Raw genomic sequence first — 24725 nt, 5'->3', positions numbered from 1 at the left:
AAAATGATTAAACAGAAGCCTTGATTAAATAGAGTCGAGAGACCAGAAGCGGGGGTTCTAACTCCTGGATAACAGAGCCTGACAGGAAGAAGAAAGACTCCTTTTCTGCAAAGGACCCAGCCAATGAAAAGACCCGGACTCCTTGCTTAGTATACGCTGTCTTCCTTTTCCTCTCTATAAAGCACACTTCTTTCCTTGCCCTGCAGGGACTTGCATGTGGCTCGCCATGGTGGCTGATCTCAAATAAGCCCAGCTTTGGCGGAGAAATAGCTAGCGGTCTACTTGCTTTAGGTCAGCAAACCCAACCCAGAAACTCCTGATAACCTGGACTCCACCACGTCCCTCACATCACATCCAGTGACCCACCAAGTCAAGTCCCACCGATCCCACCCTCTGAACTCGTCTATCTCCACACATACTTTCCTCTCTACTCTCCCTTCCACTGTTTTAGTTTAGACTCTCGTCAGCCCTCACTGGAACATCGGGAGAAGCCTCCTAACCGGTTTCCCTGCCTCGGACACACATCACACAGCTAAGCAACAGCCGTACAGAGATTCGAACCATATCTGCCTATCGCTCTGGAGCCCAAGTGACCCTGTAAGAGTGAGGGGAGAGACTTCCCTGGTGGTGCAGTGGTTAAGAATCCGCCTGCCAATGCAGGGGACATGGGTTTGATCCCTGGTCCGGGAAGATCCCACATGCTGCGGAGCAACTAAGCCCGTGTGCCACAACTACTGAGCCTGCGCTCTAGAGCCCGCGAGCCACAACTACTGAAGCCTGCGTGCCTGGAGCCTGTGCTCTGCAACAAGAGAAACCACCGCCATGAGAATCCCATGCACCGCAGCGAAAAGTAGCCCCCGCTCGCCGCAACTAGAGAAAGCCTGCGTGCAGCAACGAAGACCCAACGCAGCCAAAAATTAAATAAATAATAAAATAAAATAAAATGATATTTCTTCAAAAGAACAATTAAAAAAAAAGAGTGAGGGGAGGTGTGGGGAGTAGGGGGAGATAGGTAGAGTCAGGTTATTTATTGAGATGAGGCAAAAAAAAGAATACATTTTAGCTCATATTAGCATACACGTTAATCACAGGAGCATTTTCTGTCAATTAGGCAGTGCTGCATATAGATTTTTCTATACAATTCAGTTGTGTCAGCAAATCTATTTGGCAATGTTTCGAAAGACAGTTTCTAGCGTAAGTTTATCCTTTTTTTTTTTTAAGGGAGAGAATATGGAAAACATAAATCTGCAGTGAAATCAGCTATGAAATATCAAGCCTCTGCTTCTCAGGAGTGACACTAATCATGGTCTGGAAGGCGGCCTGTCACATTTTAAAACACCCCTTAAATCAATGATGTGGAAGCTTCACAGTCTAAGGGCTGCCCGGGCAGCTTGTCAACAATCCAAAAAAATGCCCCTGATTTGCAGATAGACACAGGTCCTACGTGAAATCAAATGTGATCAAGATGAATATGAATTGACTTGTACCTGTTTCTCAATAAAACCAGGATGAACTTTATTTATTAGCTGAGGAAAGGAGGGATACAATTAAAAAGAAAGTAATGAAAGACAGCAAAATGTTCCTCCCTCACTACCCTGATCTAGAACACTGAACACTTAAAACTTTTATTGAAATTCTTGTGTAAGGGCTCTTTTGAGAAGGGGCATGTTCACTTTTGTATCCCTAGCACTTAACATAGGTTAACATAGCACACAGGTAACGACTCAATGACTGTTTACTGAAAACAAAACAGGACTTGGGCCCCCACTGGAGAATCTTAGCCCCAACTATGGAGCTTATGAAACGAAGAGATGCCTGAAGACTGATCCAGGACTGCCGGGGTGAGGACCCAGGCATCTGGAAGTATAAAAAGCTTCCCATCTATTGGGATGTTCTTTGGCTGAGAGTAAGAACCACTGATCTAGTGAGTGGTGGGGTCTCATTTGGGGGGCCCAAAGCTGGAGCTCTCATTGTTACAGCTTTTCTTATAATTTTTTTTTTTTTTTTTTAATTTGGACCATTGCAGAAAGGCTACCAAGTAGAGGTTACTCAAGTTGGGTTAACTTTCACATGTAGGTCACCGTGTAGGTATTTATCCTATTTGTACTCTTCTAAGTATGAAGGTATTCTGAAGGAGCAAATGCTGCAAGGAGTTCCTTTCCTCTCAAACCCAGGTACCTTCTTAAAAAGGTCTCCGATTCCAAAATAAACTGAAATACAGTCACATATAAAGTCATCACAACCAGCTGGCAAAGGATTAAAGTTCTTTTTTTGGGTTTCTATTCAGCAGAAATCAAGAGATTGGTTTTAAAAGATGCCTTTCAGGAAGGGAAAGTCTCATTTAAAAATAAAAATTACCTTTCTCGCCAATGATGTTAAAAAAAAAAATCCTTTGAGATAATTTGCAGCTAAACAAGCAACTTGAAGTGAAAAGGAAAATCCAAACTCATCTAAAAAAAAAAACACCTCATACGCATTTTTCCTTTTAAATTCATGTTTCAAAAATATGTATTATTTTTTGAAAAGCGAGCATATACCCTCCTCAGCTTAACAGTCTTCCAAAGAGTACCTCCAGCTGCCATAAAACGCAAAAGTGGATATTTAATTCAAGAGCTATATAACGTCTAGCTACCTTTTCCCTGCTGTTTCACAGCATTTCATTATTTTGTTTAATAAGTTCATCTCCTCGAGAATTTTCTCTTCACCTCATATTATTAAAAGTAATAAGTTTTTCTGGACCGGGGGTTTCCCAACAGAAAAACCAATTTATGTGTGTCCTTCAATAATGACAGGAAAAGATTATTTCCCATTATATTGCATACTTTTCATATCACCACCACAGCTTATCATTCAATAAATGTTACTCTGCAATTCTTTCCATTCCTCAAGAAGTTTAATTTCTGCATTAACCTGTTTTCTCTGGCCAACGCCTTACCAGAAAGTTTCTGTGTTGCAGCAGAATTAGTTCGTTAAGGAACCCATTTAGGAATCTCTCGTCAGTGATAAAATTGTCTTCGGTTAATAAAAGGACACAAAGTGAGTTTACACCTTGATCACACATCCTAACGCCCATACTCATACTCACTTTCTGTGAATCGCACAGTTTCCCCCCGAATGTATTCTTTGGTAGTGAAAGGTAAATTAAATGTTTATCTTAATACAGGTAACGCACTCACACCATCTGCCTATAATGCCTATAAAGACAGTTATCATGGCTGTGACGAGTATTGTAAATAACATTATCTTTACTCCAAAGAAAGATTTGCTGGCAATAATATACCTTGTTTCCAGTTTTCCAGAAGAAATCCCTAATGGCCCGTAGCATGACTATAGCTACTGGGAAGGTGGCATTTACTGTTTCTTTTCCAGTCGAGGTCTTAATAAAATCTGATCCTAAAACAAAAGGAAGAAAAAACTCCATGTTAATTAAAAAACTTATTTTTTATACTTTTGAGTCAGTGGAAGAAACGAGTTGTGTAAATTCTTTTTCCTGAGGAGCACGACTTTATTTTTCATCAATTATTTGAAAAACTAAAACCAAATCTCTCTTTAAAATCATTCTGTCCACATTTTTTTCCCCTGACCATACGATGGATTAAATTAGGCACCAAATGGATTCTCACTGATCCCTGGAGCTCTTGTCTCTATATTTCCATATCAGCAATTAAAACCAAGTTGGTTTATTTAACGCAAAACTGAGAGGAATAGAAACAATTTCATGCCCTGTGCTTAGCATCATATATCGTAACATTTTACGACAAAACCGGAGGGCCTACTCATATTCTTACATGTGATAGAAAGTACACAGTACAGCTGTGACAACACAAGGAGAACCACCATTAGCTGATTCCTACTGCATTGTTCGTTAACGAAAGCTGTCTTCCAACCAGGTTGTGATTTTCATGAAAGACACCATGCATTTTCAACTTGCAAATATTTTAAACACTTCCTGTCTCTCAAATGTATCTTAAACCTATTGATGTAGGTTTCTGCTGAATAGAAACCCAAAACAAAATAGCACAAGGAGACAAAGAGAGGATAATAATAGTTAAGAGTCACTGAGTGCTGTGCACTATGCACTATTCTACGTGCTTTGTAAGTACTGACTCAATCGATCCTCACAATAACTGTGTAAGTACTAATATGATCCCCATTTTTAAAGAGGAAGTTAAGGCACAGAAGTGTAAAGTAACTTGCTTGAGGTCACACAGGGCAGGGGGTAGGTAGAATTCTAACCAAAGCAATATAGCTTAACCCATGTGCTACAGAGTCTCTAAGAAACTTACTGAGGGTCACACAGTCAGACAGCCAAACACAGACTCCATCCTTCAGGTGGTGAACCATCCTCACAATGCTCTGTGCAGACCACAGATCAGCAGCACAGGCACTACCAGGGAACGTGTTTAAAACGTAGACTCTCAGACTTCCCTGGTGGTGTAGTGGTTAAGAATCCACCTGCCAGTGCAGGGGACACAGGTTCAATCCCCGGTCCAGGAAGATCCCACATGCCGCGGAGTAACTAAGCCCGTGCGCCACAACTACTGAGCCCACGTGCCACAACTACTGAAGCCTGCGTGCCTAGAGCCCATGCTCGGCAACGAGAAGGCACCGCTATGAGAAGCCCGTGCACTGCATCGACGAGTAACCCTCGCTCACCGCAACTAGAGAAAGCCCGCGCACAACAACGAAGACCCATCGCAGCCAAAAATTAATAAGTAAATTAAATAAATTTTTTTTAAAAGTTTGTTTAAAAAATAAATAAAACATAGACTCTCAGGCCCTACACCAGACCAACTGAATCATAATCTGAATAGAAACAAGGTTCCTAGGTGATTCCTGGGCCAGTGCATGGCCCTTGCGCACAAAATCTGTGGAACCCTACATAAGACTAATCTCTGAGATTCTCCCAGGTCTGTCAAAGAAATGTTCAAAAGAAGTGGAGACAAGAAGTGGCCAAAACTTTCCCCTCTGGTTTCAACTGCAAAAGACACGCCCAGGACTACCTTGTGGATAGAAAGGTTCAAATCAGCACGCCTTCAGCAAGCACACTGTGTGAAAGGCACAGTGGGAAATATAAACACAAAGCATTCAAGCCCTTTCCCTCAAAAGCATACATGCTATGAGCAGGTATAGAGGAAACATAAATCCTGCGTAATCACTTGGTGAGTCAGAAGTCAGGAGATCTGGATTCCCCCTCTGCCAGATACTGTATTTACCTTGCAAATTCCATCGCCTAACCTTTCTCATTTATAAAACATGTCTGGAAATTCTTACTTGCTTCATAGTGTTATACAAAGAATCAAAAGAGACAATCTCTGTGAAAAGTCTGTGAAAACTGTCAAGTGTTAAACAAACAGAAATGGAGCGAAGACCTAGGTAGGGTTGCAATCTGTGTAAGAACCACAGGAATTCTGATCTATCCAAGCAGGTCACTGGAAGCCTTCTTTCCTTTGGGCCTGTAGGCCCGTTTGGGGAAATGGAGATGTGCCTGTCATGCCTGCATTCATTCAAGAAGTGTTCACTGAGCGCTTACTATGTGCTGGATTCTGTTCTACATGCTGGGAACAGATCATGACACAAAACCAAGTTCTTGCCATTGTGACTAGATTCTCTAGAAGAAAAAGACAATAAACAAAGAACTACATAACAAAGGCCAGGTGGAGTGAAGTGTGGTGAAGAAAAATAATGCAACATAATGAGAAAGAGAGTGACAGATTTGGGGAGAGGTAGCTGTATTTAAATAGTCACCATAAAGGCATCTCTGATGAGTAAAATTCAGAGACTGATGAAGGGAATCTGTGAAAAGAGCACCACAAGCAGGGAAACAGCAAGTGTGAAGGCCCTGAGGTAGGCATGTGCTAAGGTGATGAATGAGTGAATAAATGGGACTCCACGACCAACGCCTGGCCCCTACAACATAAGAAATAACAAGCAAAGAGAAGAAATGAAAGCCCGCAAACAGATGTAAGAGGTGAGAGGAACATTACTAAAAAATTCACACTGCAACCATGATGTGTTTTCCTAACAGGTGACACTGTCTTCTGGTTCACTAGAAGGCTTTTGGGTACAACACTGGATCTATCTGAATCCTTCTAAGCATCTCAGAAGAGAAGATTATTAAGACAGAAGACCAAGGCCATATTTAGAGGCCTAAAAAAAAGGTACGGTCACTTAAAAATCACACCATCTAAAGTTAACCAAAAGAGCCAAACTCCCTTACGGAGGAGACTGTCTTCCTAGTACACCTAGAAGAAAACACCTACCGTGGTAGCAATAGCAGCCCAGGAGCTGTAATGGTGGCCTACACATTGTTTGTGCCCCTTTCTTGACTGTATTGTTTGAAGACAGGTGCTATACCTTTCTTGTGCACTTCTGTATCCCCAGAGCGTGACACACATGAGAAGCTTAATAAATTTTGGGTGGGTGGATGGGTGGGTAGCCACAGTTACCAATAAAAAGCAAATGATAATATTTTCCATGTTTAACTGACTAATGGGGAAAAGGAAGACAGTTTGGGGTTTCATTCCAGTCCCAGTAACAAAATTGGGCAGGTGGCTTAGAAGAAAATATCATTTTATTTATTTATTTTAAGTTCAGAACAGATTCAGATCTACAGCAACATTACGAGGACATTACAGAGAGTTCCCATATACCCCACACTCAGTTTCCCCTATTATTAGCAACTTATATCAGTATGGTACATTTGTTATAATTAATGAACCTATATTGATGTATTATTAAAACCGAAATAATATTTTATTTAGATAAATAATACTTTATTTAGATTTCCTTAGTTTTACTCAGGATCCAATTTCATCCAGGATACTATATTTGTCATGTCCCCATAGGTTCCTCCTGGCTGTGACAGCTTCTTAGACTTTCCTTATTTTGATGACCTTGACAATTTTAAGGAGTGCTTGTCAGGTATTTCATAAAATTTCTGTCAACTGGCATTGTCTGACATTTTCTCATGATTACACTGGGGTTACATGTTTTTTGGGGAAGAAAACCACAGAGGTAATGTGCCATTTTCATCACATCACATCAAGGGTACATATTAACAATATCACTTCCCACTGTTGAAGTTGACCTTGAACACTGGTGTAGGTGGTATTTGCTAGGTTTCTCCAGTGAAAAGTCACTCCTTTCCTCCTATTTTCCATACTGTACTCTTTGGAAAGAAGTCCTTAGTGTGTATCCCACACTTTAGGAATGGGAGCTGCAAGCCACTTCCTTCAGGGAGGTGGATATTTTTGCATGAGAGACTTGTCTCTTCTCCATTTATTCATTTATTTATAATCATTTATTTATATGAATATAGACTCAAAGATATTTATTCTTTACTTGGGTTTATAATCCAATATTACTTAATTTATTTTGTTGCCCAAATGGCTCTAGGTTTGGCCATTGGGAGTTCTTTCAGTTGCTTCCTGTTTTCCTTTGACACACCACCATAATGTGGATTTTTTGTTCTTTTAAGCACTTACTTTCTGGTACTACCAGATGCTCCAGGCTCATCTTATATGTTTTCCACCCCAGTCCAAGAATAAGCCATTTCTCCAAAGAGCCCTGGTTCCTTTTATTGGAAAACAGTGTTCGAAACTAAGATCTTGGTGGTAGGTGCTCATTGCTATTGCTAGGGATCTTGCTTTTAGGCCTTCTCAGCTGACTGAGCAAGGAAAAATGTGTGTGTATATTCTAACCCATTGATATATACATATATATTTACAATTCCATATTTAACTATCTATGTCTATATTGAACTAAAGACGAGTTATACTGATGTCTCCAACTCTGACCCATTACAAGGATTGTTCTAGGCCTCTCCCCTTGCTGATCTGTAAACTCCTACCCCAACAGTGAGAACCTGGCACCCACCATCCATGATCCATTTATTTAATTGTGCACATCCAGTATGCATGTATCGTGTTCTCTGAATTGTTAACCACACCATTAAGGAAAACCACTGCATCAACGACTGTCTAGTGCTAACGTGCAGTTTCACTGGCCTCTAAGCTTTATAGACTAATTCATTTACAAAGATATGTAGCTCAGCACCTTTTCTCCCACCTCCTTCAGTGAGGCTGTTTTGTACATTTGTAATATAGTTTGATTCTTTGGCCACACTGTGCATTCCATCCTGGAATCCCCTGACCCCCTAAATGGCTGTGTTCATTTGCATACATTAAGGTTCACTCATAGTGAATCTTCTAGTGGTTTTGAAAAATGTACAGTGTTATATATCCATCTTTACAGTACCATACAGAATACTTCCACCACTCTAAAAAATCCCCTATGCTTCACATTTTCATTTCCCCCTTGCTCCAGCAATCACTGAACTTTTTACTAACTCAACAGTTTTGCCTTTTCCAGAATGTTATATAATTGGAATCACGCAGCCTTTCAGACTGGCTTCTTTCACTTAGCAACATGCACTTAACATTCACTTCTGTCTTTTCCTGGCTCATTTCTTTTTATTGATAAATAGTACTCCATTACATAACTGTTCCACCATTTGTTAATCTATTCACCTACTAAAGGCTATCTTGGTTGCTTCAGTTTTGGGCAAATACGAATAAAGTTGCTATAAACATTCATATGCAGGTTTTTGTGTGGGCATAAATTTTCAAATCAGTTGGGTAAATAACTAGGGGGGAAATTGCTAGATTTTACAGTAAGACCATATTTAGCTTTGAAAAAAGCTACCAGATTATCTTTCAATGTAGCTACACCATTTTGCATTCCCAACAGTAACAAATGAGAGTTCCTGTTGCTCTACATCTTCAGTAACAATTGGTGGTGTCAATTTTTGAACTTTAGGCAATCTAACGGGTATGCGTACAGGTCAAGTACAGATTATATTTTGTTAGATTAGATTATACCAACTATGTCAATTATGAATTACTATTGTAAATGGTAGTTTTCTTAAATTTCAAATTCTGTTTGCCCATTACAGTAAATAGGAAAGAAACAGACTTTTGTATATTAATCTTGTATCATGAAACCTTGGTAAACTCACTTAGTAAATTCAGGAGTTTGTTGTTTTGGAGAGATTTTCTCCATAGACAGGGAGGTCATCTACAGAGAAAAACAGTTTTATGTCTTTCTTTCTGTATTAATATCTTGTGGCTGTGGTAACTAATTATAACAAACTTGGTAGCTTAGAGAAAAAGAAATTTATTCTCTCACCGTTCTGGAGGCCAGAAGTCCAAAATCAAGGTGTGAGTATGACTGCCCTCCCTGTGGAGGCTCTCAGGAGAACATGTTCCTTGTCTCTGCAACTTCTTATGGCTGCCAGCATTCCTTGGCTGCATCACTCTAATCTCTGTCTTCACCTGCACATTGCCTTTCCTTCTGTGTGTGAGCTTAATATTCCTTTGCCTCTCTCTTATAAGGACGTATGTGGTGGCATTTTGAGTCTACTCGGATAAGCCGGAATAATAGCTTCATTTCAAAATCCTTAATTTAAACACATCTGCAAAGGCTCTTTTTTTCCCCCCCCAAAAAAAGGTAATATTCACAGGTTCTGGGGATTAGGATGTAAACCTATCTATGGGAGCCATTATCAGTCTACCACACTTCCCAATCTTTATACATTGTATTTCCTTTTCTTGTCTTATTGCACCAGCTAGGACTTCCAGTAAAATGTTGAGTAGGAGTGGTGAGAAAGAACATCCTTCCCTGTTCTTAGAGGGGTCTTAGGGGAAAAGCATCCAGTTTCCCAGCATATTAGCTAAAGTCTGTTTGTAGGTATGTTTTATCAAGCTGAGGCAGTTCCCTCTATTCCTAGTTTGCTGAGAGGTTTTATTATGAATAGGTGTTGGAATCTGTCAAATGCCAAAATTGTACCAATTGATATTGGCATACATTTTTTTCTTTTTTAGCTTGATATGGCGGATTACATTACATTGAACCAGCCTTGCATATCTGGAGTAAATCCCAGTTGGCTGTGATATATTGTTCTTTTTATACATTGGGCTCATTTTGCTACTATGTTATTGAGGATTTTCACATCTATGTTCATGAGTAACAATTATCTATAGTTTTTCTTTCTTGTAATGTCTTTATCTAGTTTTAGTACTAGGGTAATGATAGTCTCACAGAGTGAGTGCTCTCTCTTCTATTTTCTGGAAGAGACTGTTGAGAATTGGTATTATTTTCCTCCTTAAATGTTTGGTAGAATTCATCAGTTAAACCATCTAGAGCTAGTACTTTCCTTTTTGGAAGGTTTTAATTATTTTTCTTTAATAATTTATTAAAGTATTAAATATCATTATATTATTAAATAAATAAGCAAATTTATTATGTTATAACACTCTATAATTAAAACATTTTATAAAATAAATAAAATTAAAATAACATCATTAATAGACATAGGCCTATTCAGACTATTTCTCTCTGTGGGAGTTTTGGTTGTTCGTATCTTTCAGGAAATTGATCTCTGTAACCTACATTATCAAACTGTGGGCAAAGAGTTGTTCATAGTATTCCTTTATTATTCTTTTAATGATCATAGGAACAGTTATGATCTCTCGTTTCTGATATTAGTATTCTCTCTTTGATTCTTGGTTATTCTGACTAGAAGTTTATCAATTTGATTGATCTTTCCAAAGAACCAGCTTTTAGGGTTTTAAAATTTTCTCTATTGTTTTTGTTTTCAATTTCATTTAATTTCTGCTCTAATTTTGATTTCTGTTGTTCTGCTTGCCTGAGACATAAATTATGGTTCTTTCTCTATGTCCTAAGGTAGAAGCTGAGATTACTGATTTTTGATCATTCTTCTTTTCTAATATATGCATCTGTTATAAATTTCCTTCTAAGCTCTGCTTTTGCACAATTTCACAAATTTTGATGAGTTGTATTTTAATTTTCATTTAATTCAAAAGACATTTTTTAAATTTTTTCTTGAGAATGTCTTGAACTATGTATTATTTAGAAGTATGTTGTTTAATTTCCAACTATTTGGGAGATTTTCAGCTGTCTTTCTGTTATTGATTCCTAGTTTAGTTCCACTTCAGTCCAAGAACATACTTTGTATGGTGTCTATTCTTTTAAACATTAAAGTGTGTTTTAAGAGCCAGGATGTGTCCTTTCTTGGTGAATGTTCCATTAGAACTTGAAAACATGTATTCTGCTGCTGTTGGACCAAGTTCTCTATAAACATCAATTTGATTATGTTGATTAATAAGGCTACTCAGGTCAACTACATCCTAGCTGATACTTCTGCTTTCTTGAGCTATCAACTACTGAAAGAGGGGTCTTGAATTCCAGCTATAATAGCAGATTTGTCTATTTCTCTTTTCAGTTCTACCAGATTCTGCCTCATATTTTGATGCTCTGTTGTTAGGTGCATACATGTTTAGGATTGTTTAGGATGTCTTCTTGGAGAAATGAGCCCTTTATTATTATGCAATGTCCTTCTTTGTCCAACCCCTGAAAATATTCCTTTTTCTGAAGTCTGCTTTGTCTGAAATTAATACCCCTACTTCTGCTTTACTCTGATGTTAGCATGGTATATCTTTCTCCATCTCTTTACTCTGAACCTTCAAAGTCTTTATATTTAAAATGGCTTTCTTACAGATGACATATAATAGGGTCTTACTTTTTATAATTAATTATACCTTTTTCTATTTGTTGTATTTTTTATTAATTGTTACACCTTTTTCTACCTTCTCTGGTTTTAACTGAGCATTTTATATGATTCCATTTTATCTCCTCTCAGCATATCAATTATACTTCTTTTGTATACTTCTTTAGAGTTTTCAATATATATTTTTAACTAATCTACCTTCAAATAACACTATATTGCTACACAAGTACTGCAGTTACCTTTCAACCAAGTATTCCTAATTTCTCCCTCCTATCCCCTATAACACTGCTGTAAAATTCATCTTCACTTATCCATATGGTATAATCTTTAAACAGTTATCTTTTAGATCAACTGAGAAAGAAACATAATTTCTTTTCGTTCTTCACTTATCCTTTCTCTGACAGCCTTCCTTTTTAATGTAAATCAGAGTTTCTGACCTATATAATTCTCCTCCTTCCAGAAGAACATTTTAACATTTCTTATAGGGCAGATCTGCTGGCAATGATTTCCCTCAGTTTTTAATATGTCTAAGCCCTTCACTTTTGAAGGGTAATTTCACTGAATATAGATTTTTAGGTTGGTGGGGTTTTTCCTTTGATACTTTAACTATTTCACTCTACTTGCTTCTTGCCAACACGGTTTCCAATGAGAAGTCCACTGGAATTGTTTCCTTTTCCTTTTCTCTGGCTCTTTTCTGAAATTTTCTATTTGTCTTTGGTTTTCTTCAGTTTGAATATTATATATCTAGATGTACTGTTTTTTGTTTCTGTTTGTCTGTTTGTTTTTGATATTTATTCTGCTAAGTGTTTGAGCTTCCTGGATCTGCAGCGTGGTATCAGTCATTAATTTTGGAAAATTCTTGGCTATTATTACTTCAAATATGCTGTCTACTCAATTTTCTCTTTCTTCAAGTATTTCGGGTACATGTGCCACACATTTTGAAATTGTTCCACAGTTTTTGAATGTTCTGGTTTTTTTTCATCCATTCTTCTCTTCACATTTCAATTTAGGAGATTTCTTTTAACCTATCTTCATAGTCACTGATTCTTTCCACAGCCCTATCCAGTCTACTGATAAGGCATTCTTCACTTCTGTTTCAGTGTTTTTGATTTCTAGCATTTCCTTTTGAGTTTTTCTTAGGGTTTCCATCTCTCTGTTCATATTACGTATCATTCCTTCATGTTGTCTACTTTTCCCATTCAAATCATTAACATATTAGTCATAGTTACTTTAAATTTCTCTTTCTGATAATTCTAACATATCTGTCATATCTGACTGGTTCTGTTGTTTGTTTGTCTCTATAGATTCTGTTTTTTCTTGCCTTTTAGCATCTCTTGTAATTTTCCCTTTTTAAAATATATTTTTTTAATTTTATTGATTTATTTACTTATTTATTTTTGGCTGCACTGGGTCTTCATTGCTGCGTGCAGGCTTTCTCTAGTTGCGGTGAGCAGGGGCTACTCTTTGTCTCAGTGTGCTGGCTTCTCATTGTGGTGGCTTCTCTTGTTGTGGAGCACGGCTCTAGGCACGCGGGCTTCAGTGGTTGTGGCATGCGGGCTCAGCAGTTGTGGCTCGTGGGCTCTAGAATGCAGGCTCAGTAGTTGTGGTGCACGGGCTTAGTTGCTCCACAGCATGTGGGACCTTCCTGGACCAGGGCTCGAACCAGTGTCCCCATGCAGGCGGATTCTTAACCACTGTGCCGCTGGGGAAGTCCTTCTCTTATAATTTTCTGTTGAATGCCAGTCGTGACATCAGGTAATAGGAATTGAGATAGATAGGACTTCAGTGTGAGATTTTATGTTAATCTGGCTAAGAGTTGGGCTGTGTTTAATGTCTGTTGTAGCCACAGGTATTGGAGACTTCAAGTCCTATAACATCCTGGTTTTTGTCTCTCATGTTTACTTTAGGCTTCCTAAGTCTTCCTACTTAGAGACAGTCTATGTCTTTTAGCTCTATCAGCCGTAATCCACTGGATTACTGGAGCCCTATTGCTGTGATGATAGTGTATGGGAGAGAGGAAGTATTTTATAGTCTTATTAAATTTTAGTCTTTAAGTGGGCCTTTGTCCTTGGGCTGTAACCTTCATAAGTATGTCTTGGCTTTTCTCCCCTACTTTGGTGAGGTAGGAAGACTAGAGTGAAATGCCCTCCCAGGTAGGATAAGGTTCTAATAAAGTCTTTTGCCCTGGAAAGTGGACCTTTGACAGGGAGAATGCTCTGGGCATATTTCATAATGATTATCTTCCCCTTCCCCTGCCACAGCCAAGAGAGGATCTTTCTTGGCTCTTCACTGTGAGAACCTGGGGTTCCTGGAGGGAAAAGCCACAAAAGTGTGGGGGCCACATGCAGCCTCCAGCACTTTGTCAAAATTACCGTGTAAGTGTTCCTACCAGTTTATGGCTCTAGCAGGTAAGCAGATCTCAGCTGTGACCCTCAGGATCTTCCTGTCTCTACAGATTTCAAGGTGGCAGTTTGCCCTGTGACTTAAGCTCCTTAATGGGTCTGAGAAAAGTCACTGATTTTCAGTTTACTTGGCTTTTTCTTGCTCCAAGGACAGTTATGACAGTTTCCAAGCTCTTCACATGCCAAAGCTGATACCAGAAGTCCTTAAATTTTAATGCAAGAAGTCCTTAAATCCATATGGAAATCACATATGGATAAAGATACAAATTATATACAGTATTTACAGTGTTTTGGACAGACGCCAAGTAAGTATTATAGTCAACAAGAAATGGAAAGGTTCAGATTCACTTTAGCGAAAACAAGGGAAGGTTTCATAGAACGGGGAATTTAGCAAAGACCTTGAAGGAGAGATAAAATGTGAAGATGAGAGAGCAGATGGAAGAAAACCACCATTAGAAGAAACACCAAAAGCATAGAAAGTGCAAGACACATCCCAACAATAATAAATGGATGCATCTAAGGAATCTCTGTGAGGGACAGGGAGCAGAGAGACAGGGAGTGGTGATTTATGGGGTGTGTGTGTCAATGCGTGTCTTAAAAACTGACTGTAAAAATCCGTTGATCACCTGAGATCAGTGTTTAAGATACTAAATTGGGTGTCTGTGCTGGAGAGGTTGAGGAAGGACAATTGAGAATCAGAGACCACATAAGAGATTCAAATAGCAGGGAGGTAGGCACCCCTGGCTATCTCTTTAAATCCAGGAATAAGGCCGAGCTTTAACTACACAAAATGCTTTAGAAAGTACACTCGTATTTTACAACTGTCAAAAGAACAATGGATTTTCCAGTGGGACTAGATAGGCACACACTTTGTTTTACTTATTTTAATATTGCTTCCCTTGCCCCCTCTGCTAAAACAAAATTACCTTAGAGAAATAAATGCTAGATTTCGAATTACCAACACCACAGAGCACCACAGATTCTCCTCAGAGCTCATGTAAATCCAACATTAAACCAAGCTCACCTCTGCTCAGCCTGGGGAAAAAAACCTTATGAGAATATGAGAAAATATCTCACAATTAAAATAGCTGTCCATATAAATGTTCTTTCATCAGTGCCCATAATTTCAATGAAATAACTAGGAGATGAAAGGCCTGAAAAGTCAAAAGTAACACATTAAATAGACTAGTATTCAAATGTGATTGGTTGAAATTAAAATTAATAATAAATTTACAGTATGATATTATATTGTATTTTTTTATTTTCCAAATTTGAAATCTCTAGCACAAGACTTTTTTCGTGGTCTAAAGCAACTCAAAGCTTTTCTAAGGCCTATAATTGCAAGTCTCCATGGTACAGTTTCATTAAAAACTTTCATTAAGCAACAGCTGCCCTTGTATACGGTCTTCTAATCAATTCGGTCAAACAGAATGACTTCTAATCAGCTGTTGATAAAAATAGAAGATGAAATTCTAATTCTAATAGATTAACCACAAACTCAAGACAGTCTTCAAAATCCATCTAGCTCTATTCTCCAGTGGATTTAATGACTATTCAGCAACTCATTACTAAATAGAACAAGATGAACATTTTCCAGTTCATTAAAGAAATGTACTATGTATTTTTGCATTGTCCTCATGATTCGTTACAGGGAGTCTTAATTACAAGATAATGGATAATGGTTATTAAATGCAGACTGCAGTAATGAAGCTCTATTCATTTGCGAACCTCAGAGACTGCAAAGAGAAGAAAATAAAATTACCAGCTTCAAAAGATTAACGGATCAAATTATTATTCAATTTTGAAAATCTCATTCAGACTTCACAGAAACAAGAAGAGATTAAAAACTAGTATTAAGACCAAAGTAGTACATTTAAAAAAATAATATCTTAGGGCTATTACTGCCTAATAAGCTTCAGATGTGATTATTAGAAAAACATACAGCTAACAATGGGAAAACATACATTTTTATTTCCTGAACAAATCTTACTTATGAGATAGGAAGTAACTGGTAGGGTCTTAAAGGGTGTCTTGGTGAACATGGAAGATATATGCTACTAGGCTACAAAAGAACAGCACAATGGAAGGTATTATGAACATTTTATACCTCACTAATGAAAAAGAGGATTTAAACTCAACTGTCGCTTGAGAAAGCTTGTCATTAAGCAGAATTCATGCCAACCCTATAATAAGAGTTTCTGGGCACATTATTCATTAGCACCATGTTTTCTATTGCTCTGTAAGAAACCACCAATTCAAGTCAGCAAGCGAGTTTTGTATGGTAATTCTGACAGTAATTTATACTTGCAATCTGCAATGGGACACTTTAAAAAAAAACAAATGTACTGTACAAAAATATGAAGCCCCCAATTAAAACCATATTCTTAGATATTATATTCTTTCACTCATCGTAGGCTTGAAAATAATTTGGGGTGAGATAAAAAGATCCAGTCTATGGCTGAAGAACTGGCCAGAGGAAGGATGGAAGCAGAGGCCCCTGTGGAGATATCAACATGGTGCTTCTGCTCAGTCTGGAAGTACAGCACAAAGCCATCCTTATGTGATCCAGGGATACTGGCTAATCTTGTGAAAAGTGGCAGAAACGTTTTCCAGAAGAAAGACGAAAGCCTAAGAAGGAAAGAAAAAAATAGAAACACAAGCTCTCTCAGTTCTTTCCTTCAATCTGAAGAGTGAGCTCTGGAAATACTTCTCATTTGGTCCAGTCCATCAAGTGAAAAAAGCAACAGAGCATCACAGTTAAGCAGTAAGGCATGTTCAAGCAGAAGGGCAATCAGAAAGCAACCACAATCTCAGAGTTGGAAAATATCTCAAATACCCTAAAGGTAAGATTGGCTCATGATAACCACATTCCTTGCAGTTGCCTTCCTCTCAATAAAAACAAAAATGTGGCAATTTAAAACAATGCAGAACAGCATGATTCAAATGAAATGCAAGGTGGGAACTGACTATATAATCCTTGGTAATTGACAATAATGTCCCTAGGAGAATATTCTAAACAATTATGGTAACCATACAAAGATATATGGTAGAATGGCTTTACACAAACAAGAGTCCTTGAGCTATGTCTAATATGCCCGAAGTTTCCTTTCACTTCTAAAACTTAGGTTACTTGAAATGAGTTTTAGAACTAGAATAATGCTGGAGATGAGTAACCAATCAATGCAAATAACATCTATTTTATAGTGGATTTAAATTGTGTAATTTTTCAAACAACTCTAAATAGGTTTTTTTTCCAATTTGATAAAAGGATTATTTAACTCAGATGTTTATAAGACCATATTGTCAGCATTTTGGGCCAAGATGGGAAATGGGAAATAGCAGAATATCTCCTAAACCAACCTCTAAACCTCCTCCAATTCTACTACCGTATTAATGCTCCTGAGGATGTATCCACATACAGTCCAGAGTTCAGAAATGGGCTTCCTAAAGCCACGCTATCCTTCCTAGTTTTCACCACTCTCTTTCCTTCTCCCTCTTTTGAGTAAAGTTACCAAGGAAGGAGAGTTGGGAAAGTAAACCCTAGAAGATTATGTCATTAAAACAAAAGGTTCTGAAATTAGATAGTGGGGGTGGGTTACGCAACTTTGTGAATACACTAAAAACCCCTGAACTGCACCCTTTCAAGGTGAATTTCATCTTACAGGAATTACATCTCAATTTAAAACAAAAAAAGAAAACGAAGGACGTGTGATAATGACTGAGAAAGGAGGAGAAAAAGGAAAACTAGTACAACTAAACTCTAGGTAAAATTATCAATCGGTTGACAAATTGAGCACATATAGTCATCTGTACCCTCACCCCTTTCCTGAACTCACATCTTAAGGCTACTCCCAGTCATCTCTGTAAGTAGTTTCCCACCAGCTCCCAAGTATGACATCCACAAACCAGGCCTCCTCTCTCATCGCCATTAATTACTGTAACATAACATTTAGCCATCACTGGTCTAAACAGATGTGGTTATCAATTGGTAATGCTTTACTCTGTAGATGAGGTTAACCAAATGAACGACATTCATTTTATTTAAGCATTAAACAACCTACAGCATCACAAATGAAGGAAAATACTTCAACACACTTATCACTATAGTTCCTGAAAAAAATTTTTTTAAAGAATGGCACCACCACTGAGAATTTCATGCGGGCCACAGAGAGAATTTTGTTTAAAAGACCTTTTACGACCAGCTCAGTGATGCCTACTGGGGTCACTGACTCTTATCCTGGACATAGTCTAGGACTGCTTTGTCCAATATAGTAGTCACTAACCAATGTGGTTACTGAGCACCAGAAAAGTGGTTAAGTCCAAACTGGGATGTGCCATGAGTTAAGTCCAAAAATACTCATGGGTTTTTGAAGAGTTAATACAAAAAATAAAATGTAAAATATCTCACCAATAATTTTCATATTGATTATACACTAAAATGATATATTGTGGATTTATTGGGTTAAATAAAATATATTTTTATAATTACTTTTACCTGTTTCATTTTATTTATTAGTGTGGCTATCAAATTTCTTAAAAAGTATTTATCTCTATAAGACAGCACTAGTCCACAGCTTCAACGAGACACCAAAATTTGTAATCACATTGCGTAGGCTACAATTTGATATCCTTTTAAACTAACATTCTTTAAGTGTTGCTTTAAATTCATTTAGAAAAAAAGGCTCAATTCTGCCTAAAAGTAGAATAAGAAGATCCCTGGTAACAGCACTTAACTACATTCTCGCTTGTCCAAAAACTCTGGCTCTGCCCCTCCCGATTTGAATACTTCACTCAGCCAAACAAAAGCTCTGTAATTAACTTGGACCCATCCTCCTTAGAAAACAAAGATCTGTTTAGAGAACAAAAGAGCATGTCCCTAGAATGTCTTAGGCCCAATCCCAATCACATACTGTAGAGGAATTCTAGTAAACTCAATTTTCTCTGTCTTGAATGTTTTCAGTGTTATCAATGTCTTTTATGGATTAGCACCCCGGGAAACTGGCCAGCTGACTAGTCCCTTAATCCTGTCTGAAACTGGCCTTGTTTTTAGTTTTCAAACATACGGGAGTAACTCTAAAACTACACTTACAAACTCATGACAGTGCTCAGTCCAACCACTCTATCCCAACCCTTCGATAGCCATCCAACTAATGTTTACTGAGCACTTACTATGTGCTAGTACTGTTGTAAAATGGGGGACACAGCAGAGTACAAGACAAGGCTTTCCTTTATGGGGCTCTGCACCATTAGAGGCAACAACGACTTAGTTACATAAGTTATACCTGTTTTTCTCTTTCTCTTGGTCTGGCTACCTAAAAAAATGTTTTATCTGTCTCCATCACATTACCCTCTTTTTCAGAAAGCTGGTGGCATTGTGAGAAGAAAAAAAAAAAAGGAGAGAGAGATTAATGACATTAGGCCAGTAGCCTATCTATGATCAAAAGAAGATGCCAAAACTATGCACAGGCATTGTCACTGTAGAGGTATAATAGTTTGGATAAAACAGTAAAATGTTTTAGACTCAATATAAGATGAAAACATCAATCTATAGATCAAGTTACCAATGCCAAATGCCTCAAAATCAAAATGCTTTCCTTTTGGGCCAGCTACAGCTGAACTTATGATGTAGGGATTTACTACGGTAAGTAAATGTCCTCTATTGATATAGTAGTTTTAAAGCCATCTTATCTTAAAATGACACAACCATACCTAACACATCTTTTTCTCCTTCCCATCTGCTGGGAGGGAAGAGGCAGATGCAACCTCAATACAGGGTAAAATGTGATTTGGTATCACTATACTTTGGCAAAGAAGAGTAAAATGAAGAAGTGTTTTAACAAAATAACAGCTGAATTTCATTCTGATTGCGCTTTCTATTGTCACTAACAAGTTTGGAATATATAGAATATATATTAACATTAAAAGTCAGGAACGCTTGTGTGGAATCTATTAACTCAAGAGAAAATTACTCAAACTGAAGAAAGAGCTGCTTAAAACGGACTTAGAAATACATTTTACTGAACAAAAGCAAGCTAGAAAATTAGGCTACTTTATCAGGATTAGAAAGTGCTATGAATTTTAAACACAAAGCTTTTAAAAACAATGCAGAGGGCTTCACTGGTGGCGCAGTGGTTGAGAGTCCGCCTGCCGATGCAGGGGACACGGGTTCGTGCCCCGGTCCGGGAAGATCCCACATGCCGCGGAGCGGCTGGGCCCGTGAGCCATGGCCACTGAGCCTGCGCGTCCGGAGCCTGTGCTCCACAACGGGAGAGGCCACAACAGTGAGAGGTCCGCATACCGCAAAAACAAACAAACAAAAAAAACCAATGCAGAGCATATTTGAGATTATCATACCTCAATGTCGTCATAAATCTTTTTTTTTCTCCAACAATTGATGATAAGTATGTAGAGTGACTTTTTACAGTGACTTGTCTTTCATAAAAGAAGTTGTGTTAATTTTTCTAAGGAGTGTTATCTCTAGGTGACTGTTTCACTGTACCTGGAGATTCATCTGCTTCCCATTAGCAGATCCATAGATGGGTGAACCTTGAAAAGCTCTGAATGCAAAGTATTTACCACGTGGAGCTCTCTGGCCAGCCACCTGTGTTATGCAGTTAGCACTTACCAACCACTTACAAAGACAATGCCGCCTCTGTTCACAAATTGTTATCAAGTTTAAATTCTCGCTATTTTTCAACTAGTCACACCTTCATTTTTATCTTTATTCCTTTTCACCCAGCCACCACCAGAGACCTTGAGTCGTCAACAAAAGACAGATATGCTGGTAAAAGAAAAAGTGACAGAGCCCAGCGGATCTCATCTGTGGGTGAGGGTATAATCGGAACGGGTCACCACAAACTTTTGCCAAGTCATATGCACCATCAGGATGTTAGGGTCATTCACAAATTCCTGAAACACACCAGGCAGGGAAAAGGAGGAAGAAGAAGTCTGTGAACTGGGCAGGCAGAATGGTTCTGACCTAGACTGTACGAAAGTCATGAGTTAATACAGCGTGTCTGCATGCTGGATCCATTTTACATATTAACCAGAACTCATGTAAGACCTCCCTGGATGCCAACTTTTTTTCCCCCTCAAGGCACTGCTTTGACAGTGAATAAATAAATATATATGCTCATATCCTGTATTCCCCTCATAGCAGAAGGGCTACGGGTTCCTTTTCCAAAACTCTCAAATAGAAATTGCATATAACCACATGGTAAGAATGTGTATTTCAGACAAATAGTGTACACCACACACTAAATACAGGGGCTTTATTTGTCTTTCACAAAACTTCCTATTACAAAACTAATAAGTCTGATTTAAGGCTGCTCCATTTTAGGAGATCTCCTCCCCCCAAAAGCAGAATATTAATAGTTTCTTAATATGTATATGTTAGGTCTTCATCTACATTCCTTTTAGACCTATATTTAAAATTTTTGACACATATTTAATGTTTTTAACACTGCCTGTATAATTGCCTTGAGTGTAGCATTTATTTCCTCCCCCTAAAGTACGTTTTATCATAGATGAAATTTCTCCCAGGTATTTCAGGGGAGTTATTAAATGTCAAAATTCAAAGTGAATATATAGGTAACTTTAAAATGTAAAAACCTCAGTGAAGAAAAAATTTCAGCTGTTAAGCTGATTACCAAAAATGGGAAATGGGATTCACAGTGATAACCTATGAGGGAAAAAGGCATTTAGAAAACTGGGTTAGAGACAGCTAACAGTGTCAGCTTGTGCTGGAGATCCATTTACTTGTGTTTCTGTCACAAATATCATAAATTTATTCTTGAGAAAGAATAAGGTTCTCTGGGTTGACTTGGCCCAGGTTTTTATACTTAATACATGGAAACAAAAGAGCACAAAATTTTTTAAGTATGAGGAGCTAAAAAGTGTTGAAATATGGAATGAACAGGTAAGATGGGTTTAATTGTGGCATTTTTCATTTCAAAACCTTCAACTGCTTAAAGAGTAAAATCCTAGCATTTCCGCTCTCCAGGATCTGAATTTAGCCTAATAGTCCACTGTTTCCTTCTGCTGCTCGCCCTAAAGTATCTTGGACTCCAGCTAATTCTGATGATGATAATATAACAACAAGAGGAGGAGGTCTTTTTTTTTTTTTTCTGAGAACTTACTATGAGCTTGGATTTATGTACCTATTTTCAACTAATCACAATAACTTGAAAGACAGGTACTCTTACTATCTCCATTTACAAATGATGAAACCAAGTGATATAGATATTGAAGAAACTGTCTAAGACAACAGTTTTTAAGTCTCATAAACGGTGACTTCCCTGGCACAGTGGTTAAGAATCCGCCTGCCAATACAGATGACATGGCTTCAAGCCCTGGTCTGGGAAGATCCCACATGCCGCAGTGCAGCTAAGCCCATGCGCCACAACTACTGAGCCTGAGCTCTAGAGCCCATGAGCCACAACTACTGAGCCCACGCCTAGAGTCCATGCTCCACAACAAGAGAAGCCACCGCAATGAGAAGCCCACACACCATAACGAAGAGTAGCCCCCGCTTGCTGCAACTAGGGAAAGCCCGCGCGCAGCAACGAAGACCCAACGCAGCCATAAATAAATAAATAAATTTATTTTTTTTAAAGTCTCATAAATGGAATAACACAGCTTTTTCTAACTCAAAGTCCAGGTGTTTCACCACTACACACTTCTACCTCCTAAATCAGATTCATTATTGTTTTGCAGAAACACCCTCTACCTTATCAACTTTCTACTCTCCATCTTTTCTCTCTGTCAAAATCCTACCTGGCCCAGTTCAACCGTTTCCTTCAATATGAAATGGCACCGATACTGCTTTCTTCCCATTTTGAATGTAAATGTGATGACTGGAGCTGTGGCAGCCATCTTTCAACCATGAGGGAAAAGCCAAGAGAATAACAGAGGCACCAATCTTGACAATGATGATGAACTAACAGCAGTGGCTGGCTACACCTCCAGACTTCTTGTTATATGAGAAAAATAATTCCTTATTTATTTGAGCCATCGTTGTCAAGTTCCGTGCTATTTGTAACACTCCATCCTAACTGATGCAGTCCCTAGACTATTTACTTTCCCTCTGCTGACCTAGAAATTCAATGGTGCACTACATCTTACATCTGTTAATGTTGCTCTCTCTGCAATCGCTCTCTGCAGCCAAGGACACAAAGTATCACCCCCTACACACACTCTGCTCTGCGGGGCTGAGACCTCTAGGAAACTACCACCTATGCCTATCCGGGCCCCTAACTCTCCACTCTATCCGCACGGGCAAATCAGACAGGAGTCAGAGTCCAGCTGAATAAAATGTGGAAGGAAAAGTAGCAGGTAAACAGGGATCCGAGAAAGCGGTCAGGAATTACTAAGAAAAGCTAAAAGGACAAAATCACAGAACAGCAGAGATTTCTGGTGGAGAAGCAACCACCTAAGAGGCTCGTGAACAAAGCCTCTGTACACCAATCCGTCTGAACAAGTTACTCAAGAAACAGACAGAAAGGAACTGTTTTATTAACAAAGGGAAAATACAAGGAGCTTGAGCAAGAGTAAAATATGGAGGAAGAAACTAAAAGTCAAGTCTTTAAATCTCATTGGAGAAGATACTGGAAGTGAATAAGCTGAGAAATTTCCCTATGGGCCTGCCCCTCACTCCGCATCCAAGTGAACTACACACCCACTCATCATCGTGATATTGACCACATCTCGGTGACACAGCGGTCAAATCATAGACTTAATAAATACAAAAGCTAAATGAATTCAGTGCTAGGCAAGCTTTACTAAAGCATAGTGTCTATACTGAACGTAACTAAACTCTTCCACAGCTGCCTACTTGTATAAATAAATGGGTTTTTATTTCTTTCATCTCCTTAATAAACACTAGCACAGCACTTACCATGTGCTGGGCATCGTCCTAAGAGCTTTATACGTCACCTGACATATCTTGAAAAATAAATCAGGTATCTGACACTTCAACCTTCAACTGAAGCCATCTTGCTGCGGAAGTTCAGGGGTCAAAGGAGAAGACGTGTTTGTAAAGCTAAAGTATCCAAGAAGAAATCCTGAGAAACCCCTGACGGCAGCACAAGCTTCTGCTTCTGGCTCCAAGGAACTTGCCTTGGCCTAGCCTGTCCCACCACAAGTACTCGTGAATGACTGCTGTGTTCTAGGCTGTGCTCAGCGATGATTAATACCCTCCTTTCTGAGAAAGAGGCAGGCATATGTGCTGGGTGGTGTGTAAAAAGTGCTGGGGAGCACAGAGTAGTCAACAGGTGCAATCAGGGTGCAGCGGCGGATCTGCCATCCACAGGGGCTATAACGTGAGGAAGTGAAGGGCTGAGGTTTCTGTCCTCAGCCGGTGGTGAAGTCAGAGGAGCAGTGAATGGGGAGAGAGCCAGTTAGTTCCAGCACATTCTACATTAGGGCTCTCCACTAACTCACTGGTGAAATTTGCATGTTGTTTCTCTGATTTTAGTCCTAGTTTCAATTCAGTTTAACTAAGCAAAATTACATTTTTTTTTCTGCTCTCCGTTTCTAAGCTTTTTATTTAGTCAGAGCATTCACGTAAAATACCTTGATTGGCAACACTGTTGCAGCCTAAGGAGAAATTTTCTCTTTTCTTGAAGAGTTTCTGATTTTGGTTGGACAAATGTCCTGACATCTCTTCAGTGGGCGGTCCCACCACACACACACACACACACACACACACACACACACACACACACACACACACA

The 24725-nt window shown here is 38.6% G+C and overlaps 1 protein-coding gene across 12 annotated transcripts in view; it reads right to left on the bottom strand.

Moving 5' to 3' along the window:
• The window catches only part of DERA (deoxyribose-phosphate aldolase), a 361861-nt gene that overhangs the window by 246850 nt on the left and 90286 nt on the right, over positions 1-24725 (bottom strand). For all 12 annotated transcript variants that reach the window (XR_003791050.1, XR_003791049.1, XR_003791053.1 and 9 more), the window contains exon 7: positions 3281-3393. Coding sequence is in view for 1 of the 12 variants with exons in the window: in XM_029204890.1 (XP_029060723.1) it covers positions 3281-3393 (113 nt within the window). In the remaining 11 variants the exon portion in view is untranslated. The remainder of the gene's footprint in view (positions 1-3280; positions 3394-24725) is intronic.

The sequence above is a fragment of the Monodon monoceros genome, unplaced genomic scaffold (assembly GCF_005190385.1).
Source record: "Monodon monoceros isolate NGI ecotype Baffin Bay Population unplaced genomic scaffold, NGI_Narwhal_1 Super_Scaffold_6, whole genome shotgun sequence".
Taxonomy (NCBI): Eukaryota; Metazoa; Chordata; class Mammalia; order Artiodactyla; family Monodontidae; genus Monodon; species Monodon monoceros.
This window is presented reverse-complemented; position numbering and strand designations above follow the sequence as displayed.